Raw genomic sequence first — 15,940 nt, forward strand, 5'->3', positions numbered from 1 at the left:
CTTGAATTCCCCTCTGCAGTTCATCTTTAGCCCAGGGCTGTTTGGGTTGTAGCAACAAGGTGGTGGAGGCGGTGTGTTATGAATGTGTTTACTAACAATTCAACTGGTATGTGTATGTTCTTTCAGAGAATACGTGGAGAGGCACAAATTCTGTAATAATAAACTAAAACACACCCTTGTCCGTTTCATTATTTTTCCCTTGCAGATTTGACACAATAGAGAGTTCATGCCTCCAATCCAGAGGGGCATCCTTATAAACTCAAACAATGATCAAAAGAAAGCCTGTGGACACTAATATTTGACGAATTCTAATGCAGGGGTCTCCAAAGTGTTTCCCGCGGACACCAGGGTGCCCCCTAAGGACAGATAAGGTGCAGACCTGTACTGAATAAAGCTCACCAGCACTAGGTCATTGTGATTCATCCATCCATTTATTGCGCTAAAGTGTGGCCAGGTGCCCAGGCCTGGGCGTAGAGATCTATCCAATTTTTCTCATTTGCATTTTCGGTAGTATTACTGTGGTTGTATTTTGTAGTATTTTTCTAGTATTTTCCATTATTTCTAAAGTATAATTTTTGTTGTATTCTTTTAGTAGTATTTTTTGTAGCATAAATGTAGTTATTTTGGTGTTTTTTAAGTATTTCTGTCACAGTATTTTTGTAGTACATTTTTTCAAACCATAGTATTACTGTAGTAGTCTCTTTTTAACAGTAATGCAGTACTTTATTTCTTTTCAGATTTAAAGCAAAATAAAATATCAGGTAAACACTAAATTTCATATACAGTTTTTAAGTAATTTTGAAGTATACACACAAGGCAGCAGTGGGGACAAAACCGGCACCAACAAAATTTTAGTACTATATGTACTATATTTACTATAATATATATATTGTCGTGATATTTCTACCATTTTGTACGGCTGGCAAAATTAAAAAGCCTGTATGAACACGGGTGGCCCCTGGGGCATAGTGTCCTGACCCTGGCTACCACTAGTAACCTGATATTAACATAGCATTACCATGAGTTGATACTTCAGAAAAGCATATCAAACTGGATGCCCTTTTCACTAATTAGTAACAAAACATAGCTCAAGGTTGGAGACCCCTGTTGTAATTGATACTTTGTTGTGTGTACTAGTTACCGTCACGGCATAGTAGACGCACATGTAAATCCTGATCAAACATTGCAATAACTTGAGGTACTTTTAAATACAGTACTATACTAAAAACTCTCAATTGGAAAATACGACCTATTTTACCCATCCATTTCCTTTGCAAGGCGCTGTAAAATGATTGCAGTACAAATATAACAAGGATATCATACGTATGCAGACAGTGACAACAAAGGGGCCACTCATTCATTTTCAGTCAGTCATTTGTCTCGTTCATGCTTTCCTGATATAAGAACTATCAACACTGAATGGCCTAAAGCTATTTTAGCACCTAACTCATCATATTGAGATACTTGTTTTCTTCAGCCAGTGCTGTGAGCATCGAGCTCATATCCCCGATGGCCATGTTGCTGATTCCAGCCGGTACCGGTCCAAGTGTAACAGAATTGCGAGGGGTGGTGAGACGAGATGAATTCTGGGAGAGACCCTGCAAAAGGCTGGGACTCAAGGTGCCTGACATAAGGCTAGAGTGATCGCCGTCATCCAACATGGAGTCAAAATCTATTTGGGTGTGTTCAGCACCACCGTTTCGGCTTGTGGAAGAATCAACTGTACTGCTTGAGACCTGATCCACTCCTGGTGAGGCCATGTTGTTTGCTGCCATGCTGTTATTGGTCGGAATCACCCTGGGAGACATTATAGCGTCAAAGTTGGAAGGAGTTTGTTCAAATAGATGTATCTCGCCTCTGTAGAACAAAGCAGGATTAGGATTCTCAGAGTTGTTTTGTGATGCATTGGGTCTTTTTGGGCTTGCTTCTGATGTGTCGTTGCATAGACTAGGGCCCACATCAGATGATTTGTGAATTCTGCTCATTTGCATCATATTGGAGCCAGAGTGTTGTCTGCCACCTGTCTTGGGTTCTGCAGGAGGTCTCTGTGGTAACATTTCAACAGTACCGTTGTGCGCATTGCTGTGTTGAGATGAAATATCATGATGCTGTTGCTCATAAACCACAAGGTGCCCATGAGAATACTGTTCAGATTGTGTCCGTCCCCTGTAACTTTGTAATCCTTGATCCATCGTAACATTGCGACTAGATCTCACATTATTACTCGCAGAAATAAAATTTTGAGTTTCTTGGGTAAATCCTTGCGTGGAACTTTGATCGCATTGTTTGAAATTGCTACACTGTCTTTGCTGATGGTGATGGTTGATCAACCTCATGTTATTGTACAAGTTCTGACTCATTGGACCAACCTGTTGGTTGCTATCTAGGCTTTGACCTTGTGCCGGGAAGGAAGCAAAATCATTTCTCTGTGGAACAACTACCAAGTTACCCCTGAGAGATTGCTGCAGTTTGGGAAGCTTTGTGTCCAAGGTCCCTGAACTGACCTCATTCCACTGGACTGGCATGTTATTTTTATTTATATGAGATGATGCTGAGAAACGCTGTTGTGAGTCACCGTGACCCATTGACTGAGTAGACTGTGTCATGTCAACATGAACCAGAGGAACCCTTCTTTGGGAATAAAATGAGGCTTGAGGTGCAAAGCCTGCCTGAATACCCTGAGACTGGTTATTGAATTGGTAATTTCCTTGTCCCAAATTGTGACCTTGGGTGGCACGGTTTTGGGACCTAAGGTATTGTACCATGTCATCTGGAAGAACTATATCATCCTCTGCATTATGCTCGCCTCCGGTCCCCATTCCATCGACTGCCATGTTCTCTATTACTACATTCTCTGAAATGCTTGGTGGCCTTGCAGTAAATGGGTATCGCTGCAAGTTTCCATCAGAGCGAGTGTAAGCATGCATTGCTAATACTTGGTGGCAATCTGCTGAAGTGTTCATACGACTCATACTGTTATGGCGCTGGGCAGCAGAAAGGGTCAGGGGGTCGAGAGCGGGACGGCGGACTGGGTCACTAGCCCGGCGTGGAAAATTGGCATGTGCTCCATGTGTCATCATGCTACGGTTGTCATAGCCAGTATCGCTGGAGCGCCGGAGCACAGTTCCAGGAATCTTGTGGTATTGGTGTGAAGGAAATTCCAGAGAGTCGTTATAGAAAGCCATGCGCGACCTGAGGCTCATTCGCTCCATGTTTGGCAAAGGAGTAGGTGGTGCTCCACCGATAGCAGCGGCATATTTTGCTTTGAGACGATAATGCTGAGCCGGTGTCAGACTCAAGAGGCTCGGGATGTTACCCCCGCCGGCTCTACTGAGACCACCACCTCCACAGTGGCTAGCCTCGCTGGAGCGTCGGGATAAATCAGTAGAGATTGGGTCGTAGGAGTCAGCTGAACTGATGTTGTTGTGACGGTGAGCCTCAAACTGCGACGCATCACTGGAGCGTCGGCTAGAGTAACAAGGTGAGATGCCAGACGAACGCCGACTCAGAGTGTACGCCGAGCTGACGGTACTGGTTGTGCTATTACGCCGATCGTTCAACTGGTTCAACAAAGTAACTTCACACAAATATTGGTCTCCCAATCTCTGACCTTTGACTACACTGCTTAGGTTGCTCGTTGAGTTTGAGTCTTCTATTTGGGAACCTGCAATTTAGAAGAAAAGGTTCAATTGGACTTCATGGTTACATCATCAATGTATTTTAACCCAAAACCCGGAGATTATACTTACCAACTGAAGGTATCGGGGGCAACTTTATGATGTTGCATTGGCTTTGTGGGGGTTGTGGTGCTGAATTACCCCATGGACAGGAGTCTTTCACAGTCTTTAATCTTTCTTTCTTGATGTTCTCCAATTTGATGGCAACGGTGACACCATGTCCCACTGATTTCCTTAGTTGAAGTCCCAGTCCTGATTGTTGCCCCCCAGCAGAAACGGTAGAGTCAACTATAGGGCACTCATCCTGGGCACTGAGGTCCCCGAAGCTGCCTCCACTGTGCATGGCCATCTCTACCCCACTGTCGTTGTTGTTTGCGCTGCTGAGAGGTGATGGCTGACTGCTACAGGACGAGTGACCGCCAGGACTGGACTGATACATCTAGGGCAGCAAGAGAAAAATATATGTCAGTAATTTAGAGAAACCGTATAATAGCAAAAATGGTAAACGCTCCTCTGTGGTCGGTGTGAACTGTTTTGTAAATTTACCAAATTAGTTGGAATGAAACAAGGCAGATGGCATGTGACAAGATGAGGTATGTAACTACAGCAGCTTGATTCAAAAGACAGAAGATTTAAGTGCTCACCTCAGTGAAGACTTTCCATTACGAAGGTTTGATAGAAAACAGAAAAGCAAGTTCAAGCCAAAACTAAAACAATATCTCAACCGTCAGTCATATTTACCCACAGCTCCTGAGGGTTGTACAGAATTTTTTTATGCTATGCTGACAGTGTGTATTATTTAGCGCAGGAGTCACTAACCTTTTTGAAGCTGAGAGCTTTTTTTTGTTACTATATATATATATATATATATATATATATATATATATATTATAACTTGAGGGGCTGTGGTGAATTCAAAATCCCAAAGGTGAGAACCACCAGGAGAAGTATGTGTGTGTCTGTGTGTGAGTCAGACTTTGGAATAATTTGCAAAATGAAATCAAACAATGTCCAAATATCCATGTGTTCAAATTTAAATACAAAAAAGCATTACTGGCGAAATACAGAGATGAAGAAAATGGGATATGACGGAGACTGGAAATACTGCACTTCAAACTATGGCTAACTTGTTGTTATTGTGCTATTATCACATCAGAACTGTTATAAGTATTGTGTTTATTTTTATTGATATCATCACTGGTGCCGCAGTGACATTATGCGCATTATGACGTTGAGGGATGGGTATTGCGAAGATTAGTGTATAAAATATGTGATTATTGTAACTATTATAATTATTGATATCTGACCTATTTAATAAGTATATCCATGGATTTTGTTGTATTGGACACAAGAGGAGCTATCTATCTAACTATATGGCGTGATATACATTTCTAAAATAACGATAAATGTTATCACTGTTGTTACTATGCTATTACCAGGTTCTAATAATTAGAAGTTAAGTCAACCACTAAAACGTCATGTTAGTTAGAAATTGAATTAACTACAACAATTGTAAAGACCCATCTTTGGTGAGTTATTTTCAGAACCTGTCCACAGGCTACTCATGTGTTGTTAGAGAGCCTGCGGGCACCACGTTGGAAACCCCTGATTTAACGCGTCCTAGTGGTAGAAAAATATAAATTCATTCAATAAAACCAAAATTGGTTTCATTGATAAGCAAAATACATGAACTATCATATGAACACACATTTCTTTGAATGCTCGTAGGTCGATAATGTATCATGTATTTTACATAACATGAGTCTCACCTAAAGGGACATGACATAATTGTCCGCCACCTTGGGTACCCAAAAAGCTCCAAAAAAGGCTAGGCAAAAATGAGAAGTAACATGGTGCATTTTGGTCACTTTGAGTCTCTGTAGTTTGTATCCTTCCATGTGCTTTGGGGCACTCCTTTTTCAATTCCACTACATCAGGGTTTGCTTACCTTTTTGAACTTGTGAGCTACTTTTTTGTAACCAATTCGCGTAAAGCGCACCAGTTTGAAATGCAAATATCGACTTACCGTATTTTTACGCTCACAGGGCGCACACAAAGGTCTGATTTTATTCAAAACATGAGCCGCCCCCTATCACACAGTGCGCCTTTTTGGCGGACGTGACAGGACAGCAGTGTGGGATTCCCCACGAAAATATAAATGATGAATGAAATTTAAATAGTTTGTAGAGGGTTATTGTTCTATATTCTTTATCAAGTATCCATTATCGGTCAAATCATAATACACTGCAGAGCCAAGAGGCCAAGACACTTGTTTCCAGCCAAGAGGCTGAGTCAAGGTCCTAGGGGGTTTTTAAGGGTTATTGTCCTATCTTCGTTATTCATTATCCATTATCCGTTATCGGTCAGTTCATAATACGTTACAAAGCCTAGGAGCCGGGACACTTACTCTCAGCCAAAAGGCCAAGCTAAGGTCCTAGCCCTAAAGCATTGCTGCGATCATTGCGAATGCACCGTTCCCGGAAGTACTGCAATACCGGGCCGATGCGTGGAGTGGACAGAGCAAGCTCTTATTCCATCTCCGGATTGCAAAAAAATCCAGATTGATTTGAGTAAACCAGAAGCTGCACTTATCTGCCGCACAAGCGCTAACCACTGCGCCGCAAGCAGCGATCAATACGAATTTCACATTTACCGGAAGCCTTTTCTTTACAGGTATGTTTGGTACATTGCGAGCGTGATGCTACTAGAGTGTTGGTACCTTTCAAAGGCACGGTTTGGGATGAAAGTTATATTATTATTATTAAAGCTTTGAAAACTCTTTAGGTGTACTGTCTTTCTTCGTAAATATGTGTAACCATGTATAATATGTATTTGCAACTGTATATTTTTGTAATGTATTTATTTTAGAGATTTATTCTGTTATGTGTTTTACGGACTAATCAAAAATAAGGGGCGGAGCAAACGCGGGCTGATGAGAAATGTGGTAAAACTGAGTTACCGGTAAATCTGTCTGTTTTCGCAGCGGACAATAGTGGATATATATCTTTCCCACCCTTAACTTTGGAAATATACATTTTGTTTCCTTGGATTACTTTCAACGGGACCCCGACTTTACAAGTCTGCATCATACCTTAATTACGGGTGTCATTCTCTATTTGTGATGCCAATTGTGGTTCCGGAATTGTTTACTATCTATGAAGTTACAATTATGGAACTTACAGCCTGGTTCAGGTTTAGCTTGGGTCTGTGTCGCGAGCTTTACTGCGGGCGTCCGTGGCTTATACATGGGTATCAAATCACTCAAGAAGTGGTAGGTGCGGCTTATAATCAGGTGCGCTCTATAGTCCGGAATTTACGGTAGATTTAGAAATCCATTATAAACCGGGTGCCCTTTGCGCTTATTATTAACAGAAATCAGCTTTCAGCTTGAAAAGAGGTTGGGCATCCCTTGTGTACACTTAATAAATTAAGTGTTTAATAATTGTAAAATACAGTAATCCCTCATTTTTTGCGGAGGTTGCATTCCAAAAATATCCAGCAAAAAAAAAGCTGCAAATTAGGAAGCTGAATGTATTTACTTAATCCGTTATTTATTTATTACTCAAAGACAAACCTGACTTATAAAACTTAAGTATCTGTTTAAAAAATAAAAGTACTGTGATTTCTAAAAGTTTTTTTAAATAGTTTCTTTGCATTTAAATTACAGTTTTAAAAATAATATTGCCGTTTTATTGCACAACTGTATGAATTAAGGACATGATCCACTTCATTTTACATGATACTTCATGGATACATTATGTGAACATTATTGAAAACTACGTTTACCTTACCGTACTGAACATGTATTTTTCCATTATCAAATTTTTTTGAAAAAGCGGCAGGGAGCCACTAGGGAGTGCCAAAGACCCACATGTGGCTCCAGAGCAAGTTTAGCGAGTGGAGAGGTACAGATTTGTTGGCAATAGAGAGCATCCTGCTCTGTTTAGCCAAAAACAATGCCGAAGACAATGCCAAGGTATATCCGCAAGGTACAAAAACTGCGATCAGTAAACCGAGATACAGCAAGGGATTATTGTGTATAATAAAAATAAAAAAACATGCTGTCCAAAGGGGCACTACTTTGGAGAGAAAGCAGATGGGCAGGAGCTTCAACACACCACTAGTCTTATTAGTCAACGGAAAATAAACAAAATACACAGAGCATGCAAGTCAAATTTTCAAATTGTTGATTTACGACAGTGATCGTTTGAAGTGTAGAATCAGTACTCACGATGGAATTTTCAGTCTTGATCGGTTTGACTTGTAGGCCGCCTTCCAAGGAATTCCTTGTAATGCCTTTAGCATCAGTCCTTTCATCCGTACTTGCTGTTCCGTTTTTTGAAAGGAACTCATTCTGGCCATTTTCTTTGGGAGGTTGAAGTCCTCGAGGAGCGTCACTTCGTTGCTTCTTTGTGACGTGAGCTTCAGGTCCATGAACAGTCTTAACATGTTTCCTGAGGGAGCTGGGGTCTGTGTAGCGCTTGGTGCAACCAGCAATTTTACATACATATGGTTTCTGTCAGGAGGTATAGAACAGGTTTGGCATCACAGAATTGCAATTTACCATCACATAGACAACATAAGTAAATAAAAAAGATGTGACCTATACAGAGGTGGGTAGTCACAAGTTACATCTACTCCATTCCATTTACCGTATTTTCCGCACTATAAGGCGCACCTAAAAGCCTTTATTTTTTTCAAAAGCTGACCATGCGCCTTATAATACAGTGCGCCTTATTTATGGATCAATTTTAAAATTGCAAAGTTTTCCAACTAACTTGCAGCCGCCGACTAGATTTTCCCCCGAACGCCAAGTAGTACGCGGTGTATGCTGGGATTTATTTACCGGCGTTTCATTGGCTAACCAATGTGTCAATCATCATTTGAATCGATCACTATTGGCTAAAGTTATTCGGAGGTCAAGGGGCGGATCCTTTTTATCATTTACAGGCTGGCATTGGCTCAAACGGCGAAACAAAGCCGCAATTGGCCAAAAAAGATTAATGTGTATAGCATGTGGCTGACGGCATAGAGAAAGCATTTATTTCTGTTCTGTATTTGTAAACATTGTATTCTCCTGGATTTACTACACTCACGGATATAAGAGGACATTGGCTGCACATTATTATGAACACAACGACTTCGGTGAGCTACTCCGGGTTTTATATTGTCTTGTTTTAGACTGAACTCGATGTTTCTGTGATAAGCGGTGCAGATAATGGATGGAATGGAGTGTCTATTTTTAAATTAAACTCAATTCCAAGTGTTTATTGTCATATGCACACTAAAGTTGCGAGCGAAAAAGAAAATAGATACTAAGGAATGGTTGGCATTTCTTGAATCCCAAGACTTTAACCTTCCGAATGATGGAACGATGCATTTGAGTGACATCGTACGGACACCGCATCCGCACGTGTTCTCGACACGTATTTGCGTCTTTGCAAGCTTTCGGAATGTTAAGGGGGTAATAAGTTGGACTGAACTATCTGACTGTTTTGTCGACGTTCCCATTGTAGCGCCTTATAATCCGGTGCGTCTTATGTATGTCAAAAATAGGACCAAAAACTATTTTTTCGGGGTGCGCCCTATAACCCGGTGCGCCTTATAGTGCGGAAAATACGGTACTTAAGTTTTGGGACATTTTGGACATCTGGGAGTAATCTGAAATCCCTATACTTCTATATTTACCTATTTTTCGTACATATGTGACTATTTCAATTTATATTTCATGTGTTTTTCGAGGATTCCTTGCAAAAACACTGATTACTAAATAATTTGGTGTGTAAAGTTTTCTTATTATTGATAATAAAATCTGAGGAGCTGTTTGGGGGCAAAAAGGATGGCTCTTCTCAGTGAGTTGACTCAGACGAGGCAAAAGCGCTGGTTTTAAATAGAGCTGTCCTTTCAGGTGCAACCAGTAGGGGGTGGTCACATGACAACGCTATAATGACTGAGAGCAGGCATGTGACGTTTTTTTAACGCGCCTTTTTTAAAAAAAATGTCCTTATTTGTTGTGTGGTCGATGGACTCAGACTGCCCATGGCAACAATTTCAAGCATTTTTCAAGCACTTCACACAAAATTCAAGGATTTTCCTGGCCTTTATAACACAACATTAAAATGTAAGAATTATCTAGGATTTCAAGCACCTGTATGAACCCTGACTCATGAAAAGAGCCATATATGGCTTGCAAGCCATGGGTTCCCGACCCATGACATTTACAGACCCTGCTAAAGAATGACTGCAGGAATTTACTGTATACGGGAGCCACGCTATAAGCTGGTGAAAATACCTCATTAGAATGCGTGCGGTTCTGGTGTTTGGCCCGGTCAGAAGCATTTGAGAAAGCCTTGTTGCAGCCTTCATGCTCACACACATAGGGCTTTTCCCCAGTGTGGGACCTAAGATGGGTTTTGAGGTTCTCTAGGCGGGAATAAGCTTTTGCGCAGCCCTCAAACTGTAAATAGAAAACCACAGAGTTAGAAAAACTGCCACAGAGAGCCCTCATCCCATTCTACACACTGCTTATCCTGCTCAGGGTTGCAGGGTGTAGGGTTTTTTGCCAGCTGACATTGGGCAGAAGACGGAGTACCCCTGAACCGTTTGCTAGCCAGTTGTTGCGGGACAAGTAGCGACAGACAGTCACTCACATTCAAACAGTTACTGAGAGATAACTGAATTAAGGATGAATCGATATGGGTTTTTCAGGGCAGACATGATACAGATTATTAGCAATAAGTGGAGGTTGATAACCGATTTTGGGAGCTGGTATTCATTTGCTGCAGAGGTTTAAAAATCTGATTTTTTTTTAAATAATGGAAAAATAATCAAAGAATAATTTAATTCAAACTTTAATAGCTCTCTGAAACCTTTTACAGTAAATAAATTAGAATCTCAACACAATTAACATGACCAATCGTTCACTTACACCAAAAAATAACTGCAACCTCAGTGGAAATGTTTAAATCTAAGCTTAAAACACACTTCTACTCTAAAGCATATGAATAACCTATACTTTTTGGGGACAATATCTCTGTATTATTTGTAATTGCAACATCCTTTGCCTGGTAATCCTGAAAGGGGATACCACATGTGCGGTCCCTTCTCAAGGTTTCTTCATTTTCCTCATGTTGAGGTTTTTGAGTTTTTCCTTGCCCTTATGTTGTTTACAGATCAGGGGATGGTGTAATAATAGTCTTAAATAATAGTCTGTGCAATAACCTGTGCAGCCCTTTGAGACTCTTTGTGATTAAGGGCTATACAAATAAAAATGGCTTGACTTGACTTGCAGGAAATAAAATTGGGTTTAGCGGCAACTTGTATAAAAGTACATAAAAACCGACAATAGCTCCCTGATTTTTTTTTTTTTTTTTTTACAATAAAAACAAATGAAAAATGTCACTACAACCAATATGACTTAAATTAACTTTAAGCAAAGAGTGCATTAGAATTTCAACAGAGCTCACAAATTAAAGTGTGGGCACACATGTTTTGGGCTAGATTGACGAACTAATGTTATGGCCAATCACTCAGCCTTCCACTTTAGCATGCCTTTTATGGTCTCTTTTAATGACAAACATGCATCCTTCATTGACATACTAATGTTATGACAAGAGCTAATATATCGGTCTCCACTTGAACGTGCCTCGTTAAAACAAGTTAACTACACTTTTTCGCTTCATCGGCCATCCCGATAAGCTGTTGACCTCTAAACTGAATACTTGCTTTCAATACTAAAGTCAGGCTGCTACTAAAAATTCATTTAATGATTGATTCATATTAGTTTAAGACTAACATTTTTTGAAAATTATTGAAAGTATTGATCATAAGAGAGTAATACAACTGTCTGCTAACCCTTGTCCCAGTCAACAAAATAAATGTCCTATAGAACAGTTATAGCAGTGTTTTCAAACAGTGTGCTGGGGCAAACTAGAGTGTTTACAATATTATCTTTGAAAAAAAGCATGGCATTGTCCAGTAATTTTCAATTTATCTGCAGAGGTCAGCCAAATAACTAACATTTATTGATATCATTAAGCAGATACCTATTCTTTTTAAGTTATCATATATCAATTATCTACCCGTGAGGTAGTACACGGACATTTTTAAAAACATTGTTTAAAAACATAATTATATCTTGATGAAACTGTTTAGGATTACACTGAAATATAAATAATACAATTAATAAATTCAAGTATAAACCTAGCTCATAATTTTACTCATTTTGATAAATATTTTATTATTAAAAAAAAAAAAAGTTGATGTAGTCAAATCAAATTTGTTTACTGGCAGATCTTTATTCTCATTTCTTTTGTATTACTTTTATCTGGAAAGAGAATATACAATTTTTGTAAAACTTATAACAACAGGCTAAAACTATACAAAAATCTGAAATTACAGTAAAATTATGAACCAAAATAATTGACCGATCTATCTAAAGATTCACGGTGACCACAAACAATGATAAAAACTTTATACTGTCGGATTATGCAACATGATGATTTGAGCTTAAAAATAAAAACATTAAACCGGTGCTAGGTATTAATTTCCATTTCAGACAGAGAGTGTGCCTCAAGATTTTTTTCAACTAAAAAAGTATGCCTTGGCTAAAAAAAGGTTGAAAAACACGGCTAAAGAATGTCACTCGCTGGTTGTCTTGTGCATGGGTGTGTCCTGTTGGACAAGAATTGTACTTACAGTACATTTATGTGGCTTTTCGCCTGTGTGTCTCCTCATGTGGACCACGAGCATGTACTGGGCCTTGAAGGGTTTCTGCTCCCGTGAACACTCCACCCACCGACACACAAATTCTTTCTTTTCGCCATGTATGTGGTCATTGTTGATGTGCTGAAGGAACAATTTAAGTCACAGTGAGACAAACTATCATTAAATATATCAAAAATTAAAGTAATGATATTCAAGGAATCCAAAAAAGACATGGAAATACAGGTAAAGATAGTTACCGGTCAAGTAGAAAACATTAAAAAGTTTAAGTTGCTTGGGGTGATTACTATCCATGTTATTAACTGAATACACCATATAAATAACATACAATCCAAATTAGTAAAAAACATTGCAGTGATAAGTAGATGCAGACATATACTTGACCAAGACCGGTTCCTATAGTGTACAGCGCATTAATTTTAGTTAGTGATTGTTCCGAAATTTGGCAAAATGCATATATGAGCAATATAGAACCCTCATTCAATTACAAAAGAAAGCCATTAGGATAGCGCTGGGTATAAAGAACATACTGTTTTTAAACCCCAACCTTTTAAACCTTGAAGATATGATTAGTTTACAAAGCAAATAAGGATAAATTCCTAAGAAATATCCAAAGCGGTTGTTTACTACCGAGCACACATTCATCTTAAAGGGGAATCCACAACTTTAAAGTCCAATATTCTCGTATAACATTGAAAAGTCATTGTGCCACCCAGGTAGGTATTCATTTACCAGGGTTCGTACACCTTTGGCGTGTGTAAAAAGCTAAAATTGTTTTGTATTTAACAATCTTTTTCTTGTAGATCTGTGAATAATTTAGTTAATTTATTAAATAATTTGGTGCGAAATATAATTTATTATTATTGATAATATATCATCACAAAAACAAAGAAAATCTGAGAATCCGTTTGGGAGCTGAAAGAGCCAGCTCTTCTCAGTGAGCTGACCTAAAAGAGACGGTTTTCTAAATAGAGCTGTCCTCTTGGGTGCGACCAGTAGGGGGCGATGAGGATTCACATGACCACGCCATAATGACCAGTGTTGGGCACGTTACTTGAAAAAGTAATTAGTTATGGTTAAGCCCCATATATAGTTAAGTTGTTGTATGTGAAATAACTTATTTTTCTGAGCAATATTCAAGTCAGTTGAACAGAGAAGAACAGACGGGTATTTGTGTAATTGAATGTTGTAATATTTATTGCACCTCACCAGCAACAGATTTATTCTCCACTTGAAATGCAACAAAAAGAAACAGTAAACAATAACATGAAATAAAAATTAACAGTAACCAATATAAAATGAGTTTAATAAATTAAATCTAACTAGAATGGTCTGTTGTAGAGATAGGAATTCCGACTCTTTTTAGAGAATTGGGTTTTTCGGCTTGCCTACTGAAAAGAGCCGTGTCTTTGGCCTCCTAAATGTCTCCTCAGGCTGTTTTTGTTGTTTAATCCATACATTACCATTTATCATTGTCATGTCCTGCACGGTTTTCATGGCGCCCAGCTGGCCCCGCCCCTTGACACCGGCTGAGACACATTGGACTGATTGCTCTTGGAGTACTTAAGCGCGCTCCTTTGTACTGTGCGTTGCTGGAACATTTGTTAAACCTTGTTAAACTCCGTGAGACTTCTGTTAAAAGCTGTTAAATGCCTAGTTATGTGAATCTGCCCGTATTTGATCCTGTTTTGTTTTTGGTCTGATCCGTTTGTCTGTTTCTGACAACTTGTCTTTTGTTTGGATTTCTAATCCACTCCGCGGCCATCGATCCCCGGATCGAGTGTGTGCACCCTCCTCATCCTTCCCCCAATAAATTGTGAGTACGTCTAAGCGAATGGGTCCTTATTTCCGTTTCATTGGCTAACCAATGTGTCAATCATCATTTGAATCGATGCCAAACAAACAAACCCTGCAATTGGCCGAAAAAGATGTGTCAATTATTGGCTGAAGTTATTCGGAGCCTCGGATAGGCTAGAGGGCCGAAACAAACCCTGCAATTGGCCGAAAAGGATGACTGAATAGCAAGCTTGCTAAAGTACGCCATAAAGAAACATGTTTCATTAGTCTGTATTTGTAAACATTTTACTCTCCTGGATTTACTACACTCACGGTTGTAAGAAGACCATGATTGCGTATCATTATTGAACGTAAGAACTAAAGTGAGCTATGCGGCTTTATATTTTCCCGGTATCTTGTTTTAGAACGATCTTGATGTTGCTGTGATGAGTTGAGTGAATTAAACTCAATTCCAAGTGTTTATTGTCATATGCACAGTAAAGTTGCGAGCGAAAAAGAAAAAAGAAACTAAGGAATGATTGGCATTTCTTGAATCCCAAGACTTTAACCTTCCGAATGATATTTGAAATGATGCATTTGAGTGACATCGTACGGACACCGCATCCGCACGTGTCTACGACACGGATTTGCTTCTTTACAAGCTTTGGGAATGTTAAGGGGGTAATCAGTTTGACTGAATCATCTGACTGTTTTGTCGACGTTCCCATTGTCTCGCCTTATAATCCGGTGCGCCTTATCTATGGAAGATATAGGACCAAAAATTATTTTTTGGGGGTGCGCCCTATAACCCGGTGCGCCCTATAGTGCGGAAAATCCGGTACTTTAATAACTTTTTTATACTCAACAAATTCAACTTCAACAGCACAGAATCTCTGAAAAAAATGCAATTTGACATACATCACAAGAGGAAAAACAGCGATTCGAATTGAACCGGCTCTCGATTGTTGGGTAGCGGGCTCCCACTTCCAAGAGATGGATGATAGAGACGTTTCGTTCACAAATGACTCGTGTCGGTTGCCGAAATCACCAATTCGCCTTTTCTTTTGGTGCATTAGTAGATACTGTATTCATGATCGCTAGCTAACTACTTTATGTTAGTCGCTGTTTTGAATAGTGACATGATCCTAAAAGAAGTGACGTAACAAACTCAGAGGAGAGCGAAAAACTGCGCCGATGAAAACAGCATCAGGTGTGCCAAGAAGGACATGCTGCCGTTGGCGTTTGGCAGCCAAAATAACGCACAGCTTTTGACCGTCAGTAACATTATTGGTGTTTTAACGTCAGTAATAAGTAAGATTACCCCGTTATTTAAAAAATAATGCCATTATTGCCAACACTGATAGTGACAAGCTACCAGAGCAGGCTTTTTTAAAAATGTTTCGTTATTTATTGTAGGGTCTAAAGAGCCAGACTCCCAAGAAACATGGCAATGGAAACAATTTCCAGCATCTCACCCAAAATTCAAGCATTTATAAGCATTTCAATCACCTGTAAGAACCCTGAATATTTGTATAAAACCAACCTTTAGGCCAACAGGGGTGTGATTGACGAATGAAAAGCTTGCGGTCTTATCTCATCATCAGATTGTTTTTACTCACGGTGCCACGTTGTACAATGTTCTCATGGAGCATTATGGTAAAGAATTTATACAAAATATTGTTGTACATTTAGATGACCTTAAAAATTTCCCTTATTTTTATCAATTAAAAAAAAATCATATAGAATATGGGCAGCACGCCGGC

At 39.4% G+C, this 15,940-nt stretch overlaps 1 protein-coding gene and 1 pseudogene across 1 annotated transcript in view; both read right to left on the reverse strand.

Moving 5' to 3' along the window:
• Nucleotides 1–15,940, reverse strand: part of gli2a (GLI family zinc finger 2a) — a 146,258-nt gene that overhangs the window by 180 nt on the left and 130,138 nt on the right. Inside the window, exons 10-14 of the mRNA XM_088352835.1 lie at nt 12,375–12,524; nt 9,970–10,134; nt 7,909–8,193; nt 3,750–4,116; nt 1–3,664 (exon numbers count right to left, since the gene is read on the reverse strand). The exon at nt 1–3,664 is cut by the window's left edge and continues 180 nt beyond it. Coding sequence (XP_088208961.1) covers nt 1,443–3,664; nt 3,750–4,116; nt 7,909–8,193; nt 9,970–10,134; nt 12,375–12,524 — 3,189 coding nt within the window. The 3' untranslated portion in view covers nt 1–1,442. The remainder of the gene's footprint in view (nt 3,665–3,749; nt 4,117–7,908; nt 8,194–9,969; nt 10,135–12,374; nt 12,525–15,940) is intronic.
• LOC148353391 (U2 spliceosomal RNA) lies at nt 6,139–6,309 on the reverse strand (annotated as a pseudogene).

The sequence above is a fragment of the Urocampus carinirostris genome, chromosome 14 (assembly GCF_059441175.1).
Source record: "Urocampus carinirostris isolate Australia breed hairy pipefish chromosome 14, RoL_Ucar_1.0, whole genome shotgun sequence".
NCBI lineage: Eukaryota > Metazoa > Chordata > Actinopteri > Syngnathiformes > Syngnathidae > Urocampus > Urocampus carinirostris.